We start from the raw sequence: 20,863 nt of genomic DNA on the forward strand, positions 1-20,863 counted from the left end.
AGGCTACACTTACTTGTAACAATCAGTATATCCAGCGTACGGCAAAATTCACCGTTCAGATTTATCTACTATAATTGTTTGTCTGTAAAATAAAAAGGGTTAAGACACACTCGCTATGGGCTTGTATATAGTATAGTGTTTATTTTTTTTATGTAATGTTATGTTCATTTTCGTGGCATTATGTTCATTTGTGAAATGACCATACCCATATTGCACTTGATCTGAGTTTTGTTAGGTTTCATAATGTTTTGCTGAGGCAAACTTAGGTTTATGTGGTTATAAGCATTGTGTACAAGGGGGGTCTCATTGGGGGGTTCCGATCCCGGATCCCGCTTACTGTGTTTTCAGATTCCCGTATCCCGCTTACACTATGTAGGTAAGCAATTCTCACTTTTTTGTCATTTCCCGGGTCCCGCAAGACCTCATTTCCCGTTTTCACGACACAATAATTTGACTTTCACGTGTCACGCTTACCAAAAATTGGCAATCCCGCGTCATGCTTAGACCCCAATGAGACCCACTACAAGTTTCATAACATTGCTTGAGGCAACTTGTAAGAGAACAGAAACTAAACATTTTGCATTTTTTTCCCATTTATAAAGGGCATAACTCAATAATGGTTATAGTGACCCAACTTATTTGTGTACAAGTTTGATAATATTTGGTTGAGGAAAACTTAAAGTTCGAGAAGGGAAACTCAAAATTTTGCAATTTTCCACTTTTAAAGGAGCAAAACTCTAGAACTCTAGAAGTGACACTACCAAATTCTAACTTGATCTGTGTTATGTGGTAATTATTATTGTGAATAAGTTTCATAACATTTGGTTAAGGCAAACTTTAATTAGAGAACAGAAACTAAAAATTAAGCATTTTTCAATTCATAAAGGGGCAACACTCTAGAACGGTTAAACTGACATTAGACTCGGACTTCTCTTGAACTGAATTTTAATGTGCGTATTGTTATGCGTTTATTCTAACATGACGTCCTTCAAACGCTTTGAGTACACACCCGTGGTAAAATATGAATATATTGCCAGTGCTGTTCCGATTGTACTCCCACGTCATATGCTTTTTTATGAATGAGATACCCGACGTCATAGAACAATGACGTTAGAATGTAAGCATTTTACGGGAAAATACACGCTTGTGAATCCGAAAATCATCACAAGGAAACATACACAAATGCAAGGCCGTAGCTAGGCATCTTATTTTAGTGAGGCAAAGTAATTGAGCCGAGCGAAGCGAGGCGAAAATTTTTTTGGAGGGTATGAAATGAATGGTGCAAAATCCTGCATTTTAAGCATTTTTAGAGAGTTTGATAATGTTTTGAATTTGGACACTTTTTATATTAAAATTTTTCATATTTTCAGACTTTTACTAACACCAAATTTTTAACAACTTTATTTAAATTTATATGTAAGATAATCATCCAAATATCACTGATTTGAGTCTGCTGCCAGAATTCGAACATAGAACAAACATCGATTCAGTAGAGTTTGCCAAATTATTCTATGGCCGGTTCAGTCAAATCGTTTCAGAATCATAATTTGGTCTGCTGGTATCCTTATCGCGATAGGCAAGACCGCACAATCTCTCGCCACTCATGCATACTCTTTTCCAAGTTTTCAGTCGTTTCAGGGCAGTCTGTGTATCTAAAGGTAGCACATTATCATCAACACAATGATCAATGTCTTCTTCCAATTCCTTCTCCATCAGCAATTCAGTAGCCGCTTTTGTTTGCAAAAGGGAATTAAGCTTTCCTGTAAGCACCATCATTCAGTCGCAGTTACAAAATATTAAACTCGCTTTTATGCTGACAAAGAGTAGACAAACTAGGGATAGAATGAGATAACATACATGTATATGATTCTATCTATAGAGTAAGTATATATGATATGGGTACAGGGGAATTGGAATGGAGTTTTTGACGTTTACATGTAGTTCCGTAATTTCAAATTATTTCTGGAAATAGTTGGTGGTATTTCAGTTCCAGAATCTATAAATTTAGGGGTTAGGGTTGGGGTGTCCGATTCCGAAACCCCTAATATAAAGAAACGAAATTCCGTAGTCCCGAATAAGTAAAGACAAAATCCTGTGTTAAAGTTTCTATCTACCATTCCTCAATAATATCAAATTGGAATATGGGATATTCTTTCAATTTTTAAGGTTAAAGAAAAATGGATGAAAACTAATCCATGCATTCATGTTTCATATTATTTATATTTCATTTATCTGTAAAGAGAAAGATTAAAGTTCGTGAAATGAATACGCAGATAGGACTGCCCCCTAGTACTTGATTTGTCAAAAGTTGGTGAAACGGAGAAATGAATACGCAGACAGAACTGCCCCTTCCGAAGACCAGTACTTGACTTGTCAGTCTACTTATCGTTTTTGGATTGTTCTAATGAAGTTATATGCAATACTCAGACTCTGTTCACAAAAAAAAAACTAGTTTACTAGAATTATTCTTTCTTTACCTTCAGTGTTGCTTTTCCTTTTTCTGCAAGAGCCTGTTTTTAACTAAAGATCCATGATGATTATCGTTACTAGGTTAATGTAATCGAGAAACATCACCCGTTAAGATGCTGAGTTATATCCAGGAAGAATAGTTTAAAAGGAAGGATGACAAGTTATAGCAATTAAGGTTGAGACAGAACAACAAATGACTATATGTATAAAAAAAATAATCAGTGTCGAAATTTTAGTGAGGCAATTGCCTCACTTGCCTCAAGGGTAGCTACGGCCTTGCAAATGATGCTAAAATGTGGCAAAAGCCCTTTATTGTACATCATATAAGACATATAAATAAATTATCATTCAAATTCATCCAAAACTGTCGAAATACATTATTTTAAATAGTTTAAGCATGTCACTAATGCAGTTTGCTCCGTTCTTTTACGCTAGTTTATTAGTGCGTTGATTTATGGGAACGGCAAATATTTGCCTACACCTAGAGCGCTTCGATCCAAAAGAATTGCCGTATGTGTCCTATCAGAATCGAAATAATTCATGGGGGCTTGAATATATCTAGATTTTACCACGGGTTGTCCCTTTATGCCGATATTTTACCCCTCGCTATCGCTCAGGGGTAAAATATCTGTCATAAAGGGCCAACCCGTGGTAAAATCACGATATATTCAAGCCCCCATGAATTATTTCTTAACTTTTCTACATTGGCTAGAGCCTAGAGGTATAGGGGGAGGGTTGAGATCTCACAAACATGTTTAACCCCGCCGCATTTTTGCGCCTGTCCCAAGTCAGGAGCCTCTGGCCTTTGTTAGTCTTGTATTATTTTAATTTTAGTTTCTTGTGTACAATTTGGAAATTAGTATGGCGTTCATTATCACTGAACTAGTATATATTTGTTTAGGGGCCAGCTGAAGGACGCCTCCGGGTGCGGGAATTTTTCGCTACATTGAAGACCTGTTGGTGACCTTCTGCTGTTGTTTTTTTTTCTATGGTCGGGTTGTTGTCTCTTCTGCACATTCCCCATTTCCATTCTCAATTTATTACTCTGCTTGAAAAATTATTTGATACTTTAGTTGTTCCAATAACTCTTTATGGAAGTAAAGTTTGGGGTGTAAGCCAAGTGTTCAAAGATTCAGATCCATTTGAACATTTACATATTAAATTTATTAAAGAAATTTTAGGAGTACAGTGCAAAACAACAAATGTAGCCTGTTTAACTGAGACAAACAGAATCCCTTTGTACTTTAAAATTCACCTTTCAGCTATAAAATTTCTAAACCACATTGTAAACTCTCCTAACACTTTAGTCCATAAAATATATAATAATGTAGAGAAAACAAGTAAATGGGTTAACATTGTAAAAGACTGGTTAAATAAATTAGGTTTTGGTCATCTCACTTTTAATACTTTTAATTTAAAATATCACATAAATAGTATCCAACAAAGAATCTATGACCAGGCTTATCAAATTATGAATTGTTCTATCAATAAATGTGAAAAATTAAATTTCTTTTGTCATACTAAAAGAATTAGAAAAAGGCCCCCATATATTGATATATGTAAATTCAAAACCGACCGATCAGTTTTCAGTAAATTTAAACTAAGTGCGCATTCCCTAGCAATTGAAAGAGGGCGTTATACCAACATTGAAAGAAATAAACGCATTTGCTTATCCTGTAACAGACAAGAAATTGAGGATGAATACCATTTCTTCTCAATCTGTCCATGCTATAAATCATTAAGGGATACCTATATACAAAATATTAATAAAAATCTTAATTTCAATTTTATTAAATTGCAGTCCACTATAACAGTAAATCATTTGACTGTACTTTTAAATAGCAGTCTACCAGTCATTATAAAAATCACCATAAAGTATATTAATGATTGTCTTTTATTAAGAACATCTGTGTAACTTTGTTTAATATGCAACCTAATTTTTGTTTGTGTTCTTTTTTATAATTGTTCATGAACATTAACAATGTGTAAACTGTTGATATTTATAGCCTTTTTCTTCTTCGCTGTGAATACCACTGTCACTCTAATATAGTTATAATCAATTTAACTATTGTCAGTTTATTGTTTTAATTTTGTATGCCATAACCATTTAATGTAAATGTGTTTGTGCGAATAAAATATTGTCTATTGTCTATTGTCTACAAAAATTCAAACTTGATCTGAATTTTGTGGTAATGAGCAATGTGCATAAGTTTCATGACATTTGGTCAAGCAAACTTAAGTTAGAGAACAGAAACTAATCAAAGTGCTAGATAGCACCTGTGGAAAGATAGGAAGAGTAGTTTGAATAATCTCATATTAAGGTATGGTGGGGACAAAAGAACATTAATAAAACAGTATTGCTGAAAATTGCTTAACAGCAGGGTTCTAGCAGAAATAAAAGTGCTTTTCCAGTATGAAGATTTCAAGTGATATATGAATATGAATGGAACCTGCATCCGTGCCAATGCTCGAGCCTATCTCAGGATAAAAGTGGCCGACCACACTTTTAATTTCGCAAATACATATAAATAGAATTTCAGAAAAAAACAAATTTAAATGCAATCAGCAATTAAAAGTAAAGCAGCTTACTATGTTGAACGACGGCTAGAAAGTGAAGCGCTTGAAAAACACCAATATATCGTAACACAAAATTCGACTTCTGATTGGTCAATTTTGTCATGCCTCATGAATTATTTATGAAAACGTAACGACAATGCCATATTTTCCCGCTTTACTATACGAACCGCAGGAAAATACAATTATTGAATGAATTAACTGCTCCAAAAATCTACCCATGTTTTACAGTTTATATGTGTATTATGTGCACATACATGAGAACTATAGGGAACTATATTTCAGTGTGAATACATGTAGTAATAGTAGCTAACCTGTTGTGTTGTTAGGGAGGTCAGTGCTTAAGGAAAGATTTAGAACAAGTTTCAATCTTTCCAAAAATTAAGCAATTTTTCCATTTATAAAGAAAGGGGCAGAACTCTAGAACGGTGAAAGTGACGCCACCAAAATTCGTACTTGATCTGTGTTTTGAGGTTATTAGCATTGTGTATAAGTTTCATAATATTTGGTTGAGGCAAACTCAAGTTAGAGAACAGAAACCAATTTTTGGACATACATACGTACATACAGACGGTCAAGGATAAAACTTAATGCCCCCTCCACTATGGCGGAGGCATAAAAATAGGTTATGAACACTCATTATCTCACTCCTCAAAAACCTTGCTGATATAAACTTTTGATATAGATTTCATTTAGGTTTTCCAACTTTGTTGATGTATTTATAATTGTATAAATAAACCAATTTATCAAGACGTTTCGACCATTGGCCTTCTTCAGTTCTTTATTTTTCCTCTCAACTACATGGCTGACATTTTGTTTTCAATCATTGAAAAGATGTTATAGATAAATGTCCTTGGAAACATCATGACATCATAATACTTTAACGTCATAATAACATGACGTCACAATACTTTTGTATGAATGAAAGTTAAATTATATAAGCTTTGATCAATTACAGTCATTCCTTTTTAACGTTAATTCCAAATGGTCTAATTGTATTTAGTTTTTGCATCCATTGTGCCTCAATATATCTCCTGTAATTTGCGGATTTATCGTAAATTTGTTGCAGAACCTGAACTGTGATGTCCTCTTTACAATGATCTTCTTGGTTAAAATGTTCTGCTACAGCTGTATCTCTATCATGTCTGATATCTGCAAGATGCTCTTTTATTCTTTCGTTGAGTGATCTTTCTGTTTCCCCAATATAGACGTAGTGGTTACATTTTTCACAGTGAAGTCCATAAATAAGGTTTACTAGTTGACATCCATGAATGTTCTTTTTGAGGTTGAATGTTTTATCTCCGAGTATAATTTTTTCTTCATTTCTTTCAATATCGCAAACTTCACATTCTTCTTTACATGTTTTGTTGCTGCTGTAGTTGGTACATTTTTTGGTGATTTTATTTAGTTTTCCATATACAATTATGTCTGCTAAGTTTCTATCTCTTCGATAAGCTACCAGTGGTGGTTCTGGAAATATTTCTTTCATCAAGTTACAGTTATGTAAAATATTAATTCTTTTTTTCACAATGTCATGAATATCAGGTAGTAAATCGGTAAAGGTTACAACAAGAGGTATGCGTTCTGATGTTTTTTTAATTTTATTTTTTCTCTGTAATAACTCTTTTCTATTTAAGTTGTCTGCTCTTTTCAGTTGGTTTTCAATAAATCTTCCATTGTAGCCTCTTTTTCGCAGTTGTAATTTTAGTTCTTGTCTATATTTTTGATAGTCATCTTCATTTTCACAAATTCTTCTTAATCATAATGCTAAACCGTACGGAATTGCCCTTTTTACATTTTTTGGATGGCATGATTTGCTGTGAACATATATATGTTTATCAGTTGGCTTTGTATAAAGGTCTGTCGTTAATTTACCATTTTTTATTTTCACAAGTGTATCTAAGAATTCAATCTGATTGCTGTTGTACCTAAGTTCCACCTTTATTTTGTCATTTATTGAGTTTGCAAAGTCCATAAATTCTTTGAGTTTTTGTTCGCCATGAGTCCAAATTCCAAAACCATCATCAATGAAGCGTTTATAAAACAATGGTTTCTCTTTGAATTTTTCCAGTGCTTTGTCCCATAATGATGTATTTATATCAAAGAAAATCATAGTTTAGAATATTCATGATGAACTAGATTGCGCTATTTTTCTACTAACAAGAATTATTTTGTAATCAGTATAAGCAAGGTAAATACAGTCTATTGGTAGATAACACATGCTTTACTTGCACTATCATTTTCTATGTTCATTGGACCGTGAAATTGGGGTAAAAAATCTAATTTGTCATTTAAATAAGAAAGATTATATCATAAAAAACATGTGTACTAAGTTTCAAGTTGATTGGACTTCATCTTCATCAAAACTACCTTGACCAAAAGCTTTAACCTGAAGCAGGACAGACAGAAGGACAGACGGTCGAACAAACAAACATACAGATGGACAAACAGACCAGAAAACATAATACCTCTCTTCTATTGTAGGTGGGGCATAAAAAGATATAAAAGAAATAAAGTGTGTTCATTGATTAATTTAAATGCATAGGTAAAGGCAGACATAAATATAAAACACGGAATGGTGTAATTTTTTTTAATAATATCAAATGTACAGCTGTCATAGAACATTTTTACAAATGGGACTATCTTAAAGAAAAGTACAACGATGATAAGAAGGTGGGATATCATGTCACATGACACAACAAATGTACTAAATACATGCTGACAAACTTACACTGACATCATCGAGTTACAAATAACCAATCAAAATTCATCTTGTGTATGCTGTTTTAAACCTTATGTACAAAAATTTGAATGACAAAATCACAGCTGAAAAGATGTTAAATTATCTTTATGTTTTTTTACCAAAAGTGTTGAAAGTTAACCACTAGAAATTCAAAATAATCAAATCTACTTGAAGTTTAACTCAATTGACTTTCGACAATTAAAAAGTCCATAATCTATGATGCATTTTTTTCAGATACATGTATTATAAATTTTCTAAAAATTACCAATCAGAAACGACATCAGAAAGGCTGTTTTCTAATAACAAAATAAATTTGAAGAGAGTTACTCACAACAATACAGCACACAATAACAGCTATAAAACACTAATTCATATAAAACTGATGGATAAAAATAGTCTACCGGTATATATAAATACAATATTAAATGGTAAAGATCATGATTAAAAATATCTATACAAAATGTTATCTACATATAGCTACTAAAAATGTTTTTTGTAAGTTTTGCATATATTTGGCACATAATTGTTGATGTATCTGAAGTGACAGATACTCCATAATGAACTGCTTAATATTCTGGGTGAAAATATAAATTAATTTTGATTCTAATCAATCTTAAATACCCCTTTTTATATTTTACTAAAAAATGTTTTCTTCCAAAGGGGAAAAAAATTACAGATACAAAGACTCCTGGTCTATTCACATGTATATATATACTAACCTAAAAACTGATACAACCTCCTTATAATAAAAGTTTTAATTGACTTAAAATTTTAAATGTAGTAATGACTATTGAAGTTAATCGGAATGGTCAAAAGATTCTTTGGATCTGATTTTCAAACTAAAAATTATAATTCATATTTAATCTAAGTATACTGGTATATTCTAGTACCCAGTCCTGTGTAAGGTGTATATTGACTACATATGGGGCTTTACAACCAGTGTGCATTGCACAACTTTGTCTTTTACTACATTTATGAATACAATTACAAAAGTGAAGTATAAATATCTGTACAATTTAATGAAAGAACTGATAGTCTTGCCCTTGAGTAAAACTTCATCACAAAACAATGTAAAAATAGCACCATTGAAATTTTACACATTTAAGAATAAAGTGATGATGACAAATAGTCCATCATACAACCTATTATAAAGTGCTGATGACACATATTCCTTCATACAACCTTTTATAATTAACTTTGCAGAATTATCAGATTTGTTTTAAAAAGAGCTTGTCACCTCAATGAATTCATTTAATAGCTTAAAAATACTAGATATACCATAATATGTATACAAAAAAGTCTACAAATACAGAGGCAGGTTTAATTATTTCAGCAACCACTCTATCTCAAACCATAAAGATTTGTATGTAAAAACATACAAACATGATTTAATATGCATTTGGTAATTTTACAACCTGTAACATAACAACTTTTTATTTCATTTTGAATAACTTGATATACTCTTCTACTCATTTTAAAATAACTTGCTAAAAACAATGGTCTTTTACACATGAAGAAGCAAGCAAGCGTTTGAATATCTAAGGGTTTATACTAAATGCTATGTGCCTTTATGACACATGTAGGCGTTTTTTACAATCACTTAACTAAGTGTGGTATCTGTATTAGCAAAAACCAATGCCAAGAAAATGAAAACTTCAAAACAGCAGAATTTTTATCAGAATTAATATAAAAATTCTATTTATGTTTTAAGCATAGCAAAAATGATATATAAAAGAAGCCTGTCTTTCTGAAATATCTTTGTAATAACAAAAACAGAGTATTACCACTTGAGGTATATATATTTATGACATATCATCGCAGATCTCAATCTTAAGGCACTATATACTCATTTCTATGTGTGGTCATGGTGGTTTTGTCAATAAATTCTTAAAATGGTCAGTCTCGACACAGTTAATTGTTATCATACAAAATACGATTTTCAGAACAAATTACATAAGTGAACCAACATCTTCCGACTGCAAGTTCTGATTGAGTTATAGAGACGGAAACAGTGTTATATTGAGGTCGTATAGAAAAAACACATAAACATAAACCGAACTGATTGTAATTTTAAAATTGCAACTTTATACTTTTCAACTGTAAGACAAAGAAAAAAATATATTACTGGCAAAATTGAAACTTGTCTTGTCAAATGGAAGGATTTCAATTGATGTATAATTTAACACACATGAAATTGCACTTTCAACACATATTAGAATTTCCCTTTTTTTTTTAAATAAAATATGTCAATTTATTCATGGTTGGGATTTGGAGTTTATTTATGAAGATGAAATTTCTTATCAATTATCCTGAATCAAGTTAACTGAGTTTTAATATTTGAGGTAATCAAAAGTCTAACTCCACAGTTGAGATATCTGGGCTAACAAATGAGAAGGATTTTCTGGATCAGGAAATATACTAAAATGTATCAAATGTTGCTTTATTAACTTGATTAAAATATTTATGATGTGCAAGTTTCTCAACACTGAATTTATAAATTCAAGCAGTGTTAAGACAAATATTTAAATTGAGAATTCATAGATTTTGAATAATGAATGAATTTTGAATGAAATCCAAGTAATAATATAAATGAGATGTGATTATCTACAGGACAATGATTAACACTATTGCTACGAGATTCCACTGGCCTTGATTGTTAACAGCACAATATTTGTCAACCTCTATTGTTGGAAAAAAATATAGTATATTATTTGAAAAGTTGAAGAAAAAAAATATGAGGGAACGACAAATTTAAGAAGACAGCTGAATACAATTTGTAAATTTTACAAGATATTATACAGGAATCGAATTTTTCCTAACAAATTTATAGTCAAGGCCTTTTTAATCTTCATGATTAGAAATCCTTAAATAATGTTACAAAGTAAAAAAAAATCCAAGATCCCAGGAAAACATTCTAAAAGAATCCCTGATCTCATAGGTGCAATCTCACAAATTTTACAAAAATTTCTGATTAAAAAACATAAATTAGAATACAAAATTTTATAGAAGACAGAAAAATAATTGATTTCTAAATATACATGAAAGATATAATACATATGCAAATTGCCTGCAATTCACAAGCATATTGAGAAAAGGATTAGATTTGACTAGAATATAAAAGGACCTTATAGATTTAACTGTTCATGAGAAAGCTAGCAAAATAGATAACTAGAAAATTATTCTTATCAAACTACATAGGCATAAACTTTATATTAAAGGTAATATAAGGACGCTTACATATTTTGACATTTTTTTTAATTAAAGAAATAAATGACTATCATAGTTTTTTTTTGTTTGTAGAATATAGTTGTTCTCTTCCAAACAATGATCTTCATCTTAAAAATCTTCACATTCTCATTTCTTTCTACCATTTACAAACCAACAATCACTCAGATCTTGACTTCCAACTTGACAATCGCTACATAAGATAAGAATTAAGATTGAACAATAATCTAAGTACCAGGTGCTGTTTCTATTTCTATATTCTTGAAACAACCATCGGGTAGTGAATTCATTATTTGTTCTATATTTTCTACGTCCTTCTTCAGGTCATCGTATTCTCGTTTACTCTTGAGCACAAGATCTATGACCTCATTATTAGCATTCTCAAGGTCAACAAATTGTTTGTCTAAATTATTTTCTCTTAATAGCTTCTCTGCATCATCAAGCTGCTTTTCTAAGTCATCTAACTTAGCTGTGTCTACACTGTCAAGTTGATCTGAAATGAAACAAATATATTTTAAAAATATCAAATATAGAAACAAACAAAATGTCAATTTAGCTAAAGGGGTTATACCAAATACTTCAATACACTTTTAAATTCGATATACTCTTTGGATTTATATTCAATTAATTACAGGGGAAAAAAAGTCTAGTCTAATGTCAAGATTGGTAAAATCACAATAAATAGTTTCCAACCAAGGTAGATAGGGAATTCAAATAACCCTATTTTGGCTTTACAAACTATATGTTGGAATCTTCAATGAATTGAGAGTCAAATTGAATTGTGATTTACTTTGTATTGTATTATATTTCCTAAATAACTGTTCACCTGCAGCTCTAAATACTTTCACTATTTATCCTGTACAAATTGTCTATCTTTATCTTTCATTACCATGTGTCTGTTTAAGTCTTGATTGTTCTAATGATACTGTAGATTCATTTATTTTCGTGGGTACCAATTTTCGTGGTTTGAGTAAAACTTGCATATTTGTTGATATTTAATTTCGTGGTCTTGGCAAAGTCTGCATGCATTCCTTCAGAAATTTGGCAATTCGTTGAATATTTGAATTTGTGGTTCCCCTGTACCCGCGAAATCCACTAAAATTTGTATCCAACGAATATTGATGAATCCACAGTAATCAAGATACTGAGTTTCTTTCTGCACTCATCAAGTTTTTACTTGATTTATTAGTGACCTAAGTACTTCATCTACACCATTAGGCTGTCAACACTGAGATTGTCAGGTTGAACCCAGCAAAAGGCAGGTTTATTCAACTCCAATTTTAATTGACTAGTTTTCCTTTCCAAGTGTTGGTGGTTCTCTCTGGTAACATTTCCTCTCTCCACCTATAAATTCTAACCGCCATGATATAGCCAATAGTTCTGAAAATGGCTTTAAACCAACAACCCATCAATCTATTTTGTTTGCTTAACTAAAATGAATTCATCAACTGTTATAGTTATAATTTTGTGTTTAAACATTACTTACTCAATAAATTAGAGATATTTTTAATTTCATTTAATGCTGTTGTAACTTTAGTTGACACATCTCTGGCTGTATTCTGTGCTTGACTAGCCTTTTTCAATGCCTGTTTAAAAAATAAAATAAAAAAATTAAAATAAAAAATATAACATTACCATGTTTTTAAGTAAACTTATTCATAAGTAAGTATTTGTAAGCAGTACAATATAAAGCATTTCATCTTCTAATTAAAAAAATAACATCACAAATAATTTCTTTTCTTGATATTTTTTTGCATGCATGTACCCCTAATGGTAATTTGGTATTCTGCAACTATTTATCCATTATTTTTTTTATAAAGTACACCAACACATATTTGTCAGCCTTTGTTGATAAAATATCACTATGATAGCTGCAATGGCTGATAAGTGATTATCTATATGTATAGTATTTTGTTTTTCATCAAAATTTATTGCTTCAGTGATCTGTTGCTCATTTTGAGTGAAGAAGGTTGTGGTTCAATCCCTGGCCAGGTCAAATTAAAGCCTTTAAAATTGAAATTTGCTGCTTCTCCACTAAGCCAGAGGCCATTTTGTCACAGTCAGTACAATATGTCCAAGTTAGGTTATAGCCTAGGTATCCCTGCAGACTGTTATCATGTGAAGTAGCGTAAAAGGTAGAAAAAAAAATACTTACATCGTTTGTAAGAGCTGAATCATCATCAGCCTGTTTTTCCCTTTGTGCGATGTCCTTTTCTAGGTTATTCACATCCTCAGATAAGTTATCAGCCTCATCCTTCAGATAGGTAGCCTTCTCCTTTGTCTTGTCAGCTTCCTGTCTGATTCTACTTGCCTCCTGTCAACAAATATGTAAATGCATGAACTATATCACCATTGATTTAAGAACCATTAGAAAAATACTTGTCATTTGTACAAAAGGCATAACACAATATAATGCAGGCTGCTTACAAAACTTCATTGTACAAAAAAAGGGTTGGAAACTTTCAAATAATTGGCAAACAGGAAATGGGTATCTGAAAGATTCAAAAAGTGCTCATAAGAAATCACTCTTTAAATTAGTGTGACAAAAATATTTGTTGAACTATTGGACAGACTGACAGCAACATAGCCCCGTTTCTACAGTGGGGATATTCAAATTAACTTGTTTCCTTTAATAACTTACACAGTGGGGATATTCAAATTAACTTGTTTCCTTTAATAACTTACATTAGAGGCATTCTGAGCAGTACTCTGTGCCTGCTGGGCTAGTTTCAGGGACATGTCAGCATCAGACTCTGCTCCACTTAGAGCATCCTGAGCTTCCATGGTCTTTTTCTCTGCCTCTTCAATTAAAGCCTCAATTTCTGGTATTCTCAGAAGAGCATTATCTGCCTTGTCTTTGTTTTCCTGAACCTGTTGATTGAAGCCCAGTAAAATTCTGAGAGTATCACTGGCTTCCTTCAGCGTTTGTTCAGCACGGCTGGTGGCATCTCTTGCCATCTGTCTGGCAGCATCTGCTTCAGCTAACAGCTCGTCAACACGCTGAAAGGAGAAAAAACATTAAAATATTCAATACATACATTGTTGAATTTTTAGTTCATCAAAAATTTAAATGTTTTGGTCAGCATTATGATCATTAATGTTAATTTAGTAATTATTCCATTGTTTTCATTAACCCTTAGACTGCTGCATTCATTTCTATTGTACTTTTGTGTATTGCTGAATAAAATTTTAATCACTGATTAAATAAACATGTTTACTTACAATTGCTGTATCTTTGTAAATATTGAATATTCATCAATAAAAGTTATATAAAAAAGTATTGTTAGATTCTGTATTTTTTATTTATTTAATTTTTGTGTGAGTCTCTGGTCATTTTTTACCTGAACAGGTGCAAATAGAGGTAAACAAAGGTAAACTTTTTTTCCCATGTTTTATTAACGAATCCATCAATGTAAAAACTTTAAACAAGTATCCATGACTTCAGAATTGAACCAATATAGTTAAAAATCTCTGTTAAGAACTAGTTCCATTGTGATTATCAAAAGAAAAAAGTTTCTTCTGGGACCAACGGCCTTTTTTATGCAACTATTTTCCGGTATTTTCCTCTGACTTTCACTGCGCCGACGTTTACTTCCATGTACAAATATATTTATACGACAAGTTCATTGTTATAGATTTCATCAATAAATAATCTTGACAAAGTTAAAGTTTGGATCTATCGATGTCAGTGATCATTTGAAAGGCGCAATGATAAACATCGCAAATCCTGTTTCATGTCATCCATTTTGAACAAGGTTTGGGGAATCCTCATGGTTCTCGCTTTAAAAGTCTTCTGTTCGTGGTTTTGCTAGAATGTTTCTTTTTCCATATGTAATATCTTCTGTTCTCTTCCAAATCCTTTAAATCAGCCGCTGCTGTTAAATCGTTATCATTGAAATACTTCTAAACGTGTTGGCCTTTACTCCAAAATAATATCCGCCATTTTCTCACTTTTTTCATTAATAATTTTCATTTTGGTTTTATCGCTTAAACCTGATTTAAAGTCAAGAGACACGCGAAAGCAGATATTTAACCAATCAGAATCCATACAAGTCGAAACTGCCACGATCTCATGAATATTGACTCCGCCCATTCCATGGTAACTGTGTAAACAAACAAGTTACGGAAACAACTATAGTCGACCGTAGCAGTAGCGAACTGCTTTATCAGAACGACAATAGTCGCGCATAGAAGTCTAAGGGTTAATGGGAAAAATTTAACTGTAATTTCTTAAAATAAATTAACTAATTATTGAACTTTCACCTAAAAATTCATTTTCTAAAAATATTAACCTTAGAATTTGTGGGGTTTATTTTGGAAACAATATCCAAGTTCTTAATGAGAATCCTGTTAAACCATCACATTATTTGCTTGTTATAACTTACATTTTGCTGTTCATTTCCAATCTTCAACATTCCAGTAGCATCTCTTGTTTGATTAGATACATCTTCTAAAAGTGCAGCATTGTCTCTCATCAATCTGATTGCTTCATCTTTTATTTCCTGTGCCTAAAATTCAAAGATAATCTCATTATTGGATGTTGGGAGTCCTGTCTATGTATAATTCTAAAGTAAAAAGTCACAACAAAAAGTTGAGCTGATACTAAATGATTTATTTATCTCTGACCATCTCTTCCATGAAGTTTCAACCTTGTATTTACTTGTTATCGATTATCTGTCAGTTAATTAATTTTATACTGTTTACATTTTTAACAATACAATACAGTGATTTTTTGTGTGTATTTTCCCATTAACATAATTATGTCCATTTTGCCCATCAAATACTGTGGATTCATTTTTATTCGTGGTATACCAATTTTCGTGGATTTCGTGGGTAACAGCGAACCACGAATTTAAGAATTCAACGAAGAATAATCCCGAGAAATGTGTATTGAGTCGGATGTTTATTTCCGGTTATGTTATGCAGTTCTAATATAGTGTTGACTAACGATAAACATTGTACCATAACACGTGTTTTTTTTATTGAAAGAAGATATAAGTATTTTGATTAAATCTATAATAAATATATCTAATATCAGTGATAATTTACTTTTTAAAATTGATTAAAACTGTTCATGGAAAATAACTGCAAGTTGTTAATTACCGTGTCATAGTTTGGTTTACCAGTGATTAAACATCAATAGGATTAAGTACGAGGATATTGCCCGTATGTAATTAATATTGTTTATGACAGGAACATTTATTTTCACACCTTATACTTATATCACTGTTTATTATATCGTGATTAGGGAAATGAGCTTTCAATCATAAAGTTTTGAACGCCTTATAGAATTTAGACAAGAATTTATAAATTGTAAAACAAACAAATAATTAGTTGTCTCTGTCCATTATTGTAATCGAAGTTATCAATGAACACTTTAACCTAGAATGACCAAGCGAGCTTTTTCAATGAATTCCTTCTTTTTTGTTTTGTTTTATTATTGATCAAACCAAGGAGGTTGTATGATCTCCTAAATCAAAAAGAAATCCACGAATTACGTATCTAATTCTTTGTTGTTGTAATCAGCGATCCACGAATTTACGTATACCACGAAATGTCTGTTTTTCTCTATCCACGAAAATTGATACCCACGAAAATAAATGAATCCACAGTAATGAAAAAAGCAGTCAATATATAATAAATAAATTCTTGACATAGAGATATTTTTTACTGTGTGTCTGAATCACAACACTTGTTCATGTCTTTGATGCCAGAAACTGCACACCTAAGTCTCTATTCTATGAATTTTGCACAGGCAAGACATTTCTAAAGATGTATGCTGGAACAAGTTGTGTCATTCAACAAAATCTATCAGCAATACCAAAATTTACACCAACAAATGAAGCAAATCGAAAGATAATTACCTCTCTCTTTATCAGCATGGCATTACTTTTAAGAGCAGGAACATCTGTTCCAGGTAGCTGTATTGATGTTGCATCTGTGTATAGTTTTAAAGCTTCATCATATGCATCAATAGCCCTTTGTTTAGCACTCTCAGCAAACGTTCTGGTTTGGTTGTAAAGTCTATCTGCATCATTATACCTATAATGATTTTTTTATATTTGAAGATACTATTCAATAATAGTTAAAACAAACCCAAATTGAACATGGTTTTTGATTATTTAGTAATGGCATTGTGAAGACAGAAGTTGACTTTAAACTTTTTCACAAAGGATAATAAAAGGGCATAGGTTGAATACCCCATGGATTCCACTTACCCTTCATAGATTTGTCGGTCTTAAGTAATGAGCCATATCATGAATTTAACCATTAGGCGACTTTTTAAATTCTGCATAAATATTAAAATTAAACAATGCTATACAATAACAATTATAGTATATGTGAAGCCATGATGCTCAAAGCTACCAATCCCCTAGTTCCATAAACAGTCACCACATATCCACATTTAACCAATCACAATGGACTAATTTACCCGAGTTTGAGAAAGGCTCTGGGGAACATAACATATTTTAAATCAATTAAAAGTAGTTATTTAAGATCAAATATTTTTGGTGGGTAAACTGAGCCAGGCTGTTGGTTTAATATGGTATTTTAGATATAGTAGATAACATACTGCTGTTTTAGTCTAGTAATGTCATCACTGGTTTTGTCAGGCATCCTCAATGTTTCTTCAGCAAGACGTTTGGCCTCTCGAGATGTATTCAGAGCATTCTTGGCCAACATTTCGATTCTCTCTGCATCCTTCCATTGCCTTTAATTATAAAATAAATGTATAACTTCATGTTATAAATGTAACAGGTTGTCTGGCTAATCACACTAGCTAATCCTTACATCCACATCTATGAAGTTTTATTAAAGTCTAAATTATAAGAACATGTATATAGATTTCTGTAAACTTAACATCTTGTTCATTGATGAGATTTTCTGTTTACTTTCTGGTACTGTAAAAAATTGTCCTTTTTCTAGTTGTCAATTTCACTATTTGCATACAATTAATTTTTGAGTAGGGGTTAAATTCATGCATTATAAACAATAAGTTGTTACTTCACATTTACATTGTAGTATTATACAAATGGTTTAGTGTTGTCTACCTTCTTGTGTAATTAGCAAAATAACCTTGCGTAAAATGTCTAAATTTAAAGTATTTTGAAATAAACAATATTTTGCAAATACACATGAAGAATGGCCTTCTTCTTCATCCATCCAGTAATTGTTTAAAAAGAGACCAAAAAAATTACCTATCAGCCTCTGTCTTAGCCCTAGAAGCAATCTGAGTCATCTGGTCTGATTTCTGTCCAAACTTTGCCAGGGCTTCCCTTGCTCTCTGAAGAGCTGCTCTACCTTCTGTGTCAATGTAACTCTCTGCTGCTGTTAAGGCTTTTTCTGCCCGATCAATGGCCTCTCTGGCTAGTCTGAGGTCTCTTTCGCTATTCTGTGATGCTGTTTCTGCAGCAGTCAATTTTCCACCAATCTGATAAGCTTTGGAGTTAACCTCTTGGACTGCTTTCCTTAATGCTGCCAACTGTACCCCTAATGTTCCATTGTCAGCTAAACAAAAATAAACAAAGGCTTTCTTTATTTAAAGTATTCAATTTCATCATTTCTGTTTCAACTGTAATCATTAACACATTTTTAAAGACTGGTCTTGAATATACCCTTTTCAATACAGCAAATATTCTCATCTAAACTATACTTTATAAGATAAATTATTATTTGTAAGAGCGCAGAAGTGCTTCATTCTAAAATGTGCAAATGGTCAACTCTTTTACAACCCAACGAAGTTACAAACCGAAGCATTCAATAGCTATGATCATGAAAACACGATTTTTATAAAGTTTTTATTTAATTTGCCTGTGCACTTTATTGTGGGATCTCGTGTAATCATGAAGGATAAAATTTATTGTGTAATAAAGTTGCTTAAGGAATAACGCAAGATTGCAGTGTAGCCAATCAGAATAAGGTATTATAATGAAACATACATCTAATGTAATTATTAAGTAGTAAATTAATATATGAGTTAAAAAAATACATACTGACTGCTCCTCTAGCTTCATCAAGTAACATTACAACAGAAGAGTTCACTTCATTCATATAAATTAAGAACTGTGTGTCATTGAAAGCACTGGGATTGTTGCCTATATTGATGATAAGATTACGAAGATCGTCCAACTTCATACGATGATTGTTTACACGTTCTTGAACAAGGCTATAACATGGTGCACAATCTGAAATATAGAAGAGTATAGAGAATGTCAGATATGATCTTGGTGGAGCAAAGTGACTTAACAACAATCAAAGTGTTTGAGAGCACTGAAAGGTAAAGATTGCATTCATTTTACAGAAGGAACTAAAAATTCAACATTGTCTTCTATTCAGCCTTGACAAGTATAGTTATACACATACTTAAGAAAATTATACTTTTGATACTTAAAAACCTAAGTAAATTTTTCATTGATAAATTTCTCAAAATGTTCATGGATAGGATGTATAGAATGTTGCACTCAATGCACTTGTTGTTTGTCGTTTTTTTGTTTTATTTAAGAAGTAGTAAAGTGAAAAATAGATCTCTAACAAGCTAACAATATTACTTTTAAGATAGAATAAATGCAAAGACCCCCTCCCCCAATTTTCCCCAAATATATAACTCACATTATAAATTAAATGTTTTATTGTACAAAACTTTTATCCATTCCCACTTCCCATTTTTTTTAATCAGGAAATAACCGTTACTTGTCAATCATTTAAACATTAAGCTTAACAAAAACTTTAACAAGATTCACAGCAACATTTCTGTCACTGCAATATATTTAATAGTAAAAAGATTCCAGTAAATAAATGACATTTCTTACTGAATCACTTACCAATACAACCAGCAGTCAAGTTGTATTTGTTTTCTTGACACATGTCACATCTGGCTCCTACAACACCAACTTTACATGGACAATTACCATTTGGACCACACTGTAAGTCTAATGCTCCTTCAGGGTCACAGTTACAGGCTAAAAATAAAATTAAAATATTCAATTGTATTCTTCATCCATGCTAACATTAAGTACCATTTGATGGTGTTCAAAGTATGCCCCTACATGTTACTTTGCTAGGACTTTTTTTAACTTTCTTTTTATTTGAGCGTCACTGATGAGTCTTTTGTAGAGGAAATGCATGTTTGGCTTACAAATTTTGAAGCCTGATATCTAAGATGAGTTTATTAACTAGATATTTACAAATAAATGCAATACTCTGATGGTTCAATAAAATTTCTAAATTTTATAAATATGAAGTGATTGCCTGGCAATTCTGAAAATAGTTCACATAGTTCAACTCAACTACATGAGTTTTCAGACCAAATATCAAAGAGGCCTTAACACAGAAGGTTAGACATATGTAATAAAAGTTGTAAACAGATGAACATAAAAATAAATAAATACTATTGTATATATTAAACATACCTGTACAACCAGCAGAAGAGAAGCCAAAGAAGAATCTCTGACATTGGTCACACTTCAGGCCAGTCACACCTACTTTACACTGACACTGACCAGAGCCCTGGTCACATGTATCATCCAATGATCCAATTGGACTGCAATTACATTCTTCACAACCTGCAATTAAAATTTATATTAGAAATTCAAAACATAATTTCAAATTGGGCACTTCACCTAATCAAATTCTGTTGCGAAAGTGTGATAATTTCAATTGTTCAATCTCATCATTTTGTTAATATGAGGTCAATTCATTTCTACTGTATTTATAAATTTAAAAAAACTTTTTACATTGTCTATATGTTGTGCAAGGCAGACAGTTATTTCTTTTCAAACAAAACTTCAGTAGTGAAATTACCAATATGCTTAATTAAAACTGTTATTTTGTCAAATTAACTATTGTTAAAAT

The 20,863-nt window shown here is 31.7% G+C and overlaps 1 protein-coding gene across 1 annotated transcript in view; it reads right to left on the reverse strand.

The window, feature by feature from the left end:
- Positions 1-7,619: 7,619 nt before the first annotated feature.
- LOC143062891 (laminin subunit gamma-1-like) overlaps positions 7,620-20,863 on the reverse strand; it is a 42,513-nt gene continuing 29,269 nt past the window's right edge. The window contains exons 16-26 of the mRNA XM_076234707.1: positions 20,422-20,574; positions 19,834-19,971; positions 19,006-19,197; positions 18,211-18,520; positions 17,586-17,723; positions 16,876-17,053; positions 15,397-15,519; positions 13,697-14,011; positions 13,167-13,325; positions 12,498-12,597; positions 7,620-11,504 (exon numbers count right to left, since the gene is read on the reverse strand). Of these exons, the coding sequence (XP_076090822.1) occupies positions 11,239-11,504; positions 12,498-12,597; positions 13,167-13,325; positions 13,697-14,011; positions 15,397-15,519; positions 16,876-17,053; positions 17,586-17,723; positions 18,211-18,520; positions 19,006-19,197; positions 19,834-19,971; positions 20,422-20,574 (2,072 nt within the window). The 3' untranslated portion in view covers positions 7,620-11,238. The remainder of the gene's footprint in view (positions 11,505-12,497; positions 12,598-13,166; positions 13,326-13,696; positions 14,012-15,396; positions 15,520-16,875; positions 17,054-17,585; positions 17,724-18,210; positions 18,521-19,005; positions 19,198-19,833; positions 19,972-20,421; positions 20,575-20,863) is intronic.

The sequence above is a fragment of the Mytilus galloprovincialis genome, chromosome 2 (genome assembly GCF_965363235.1).
Source record: "Mytilus galloprovincialis chromosome 2, xbMytGall1.hap1.1, whole genome shotgun sequence".
Taxonomy (NCBI): Eukaryota; Metazoa; Mollusca; class Bivalvia; order Mytilida; family Mytilidae; genus Mytilus; species Mytilus galloprovincialis.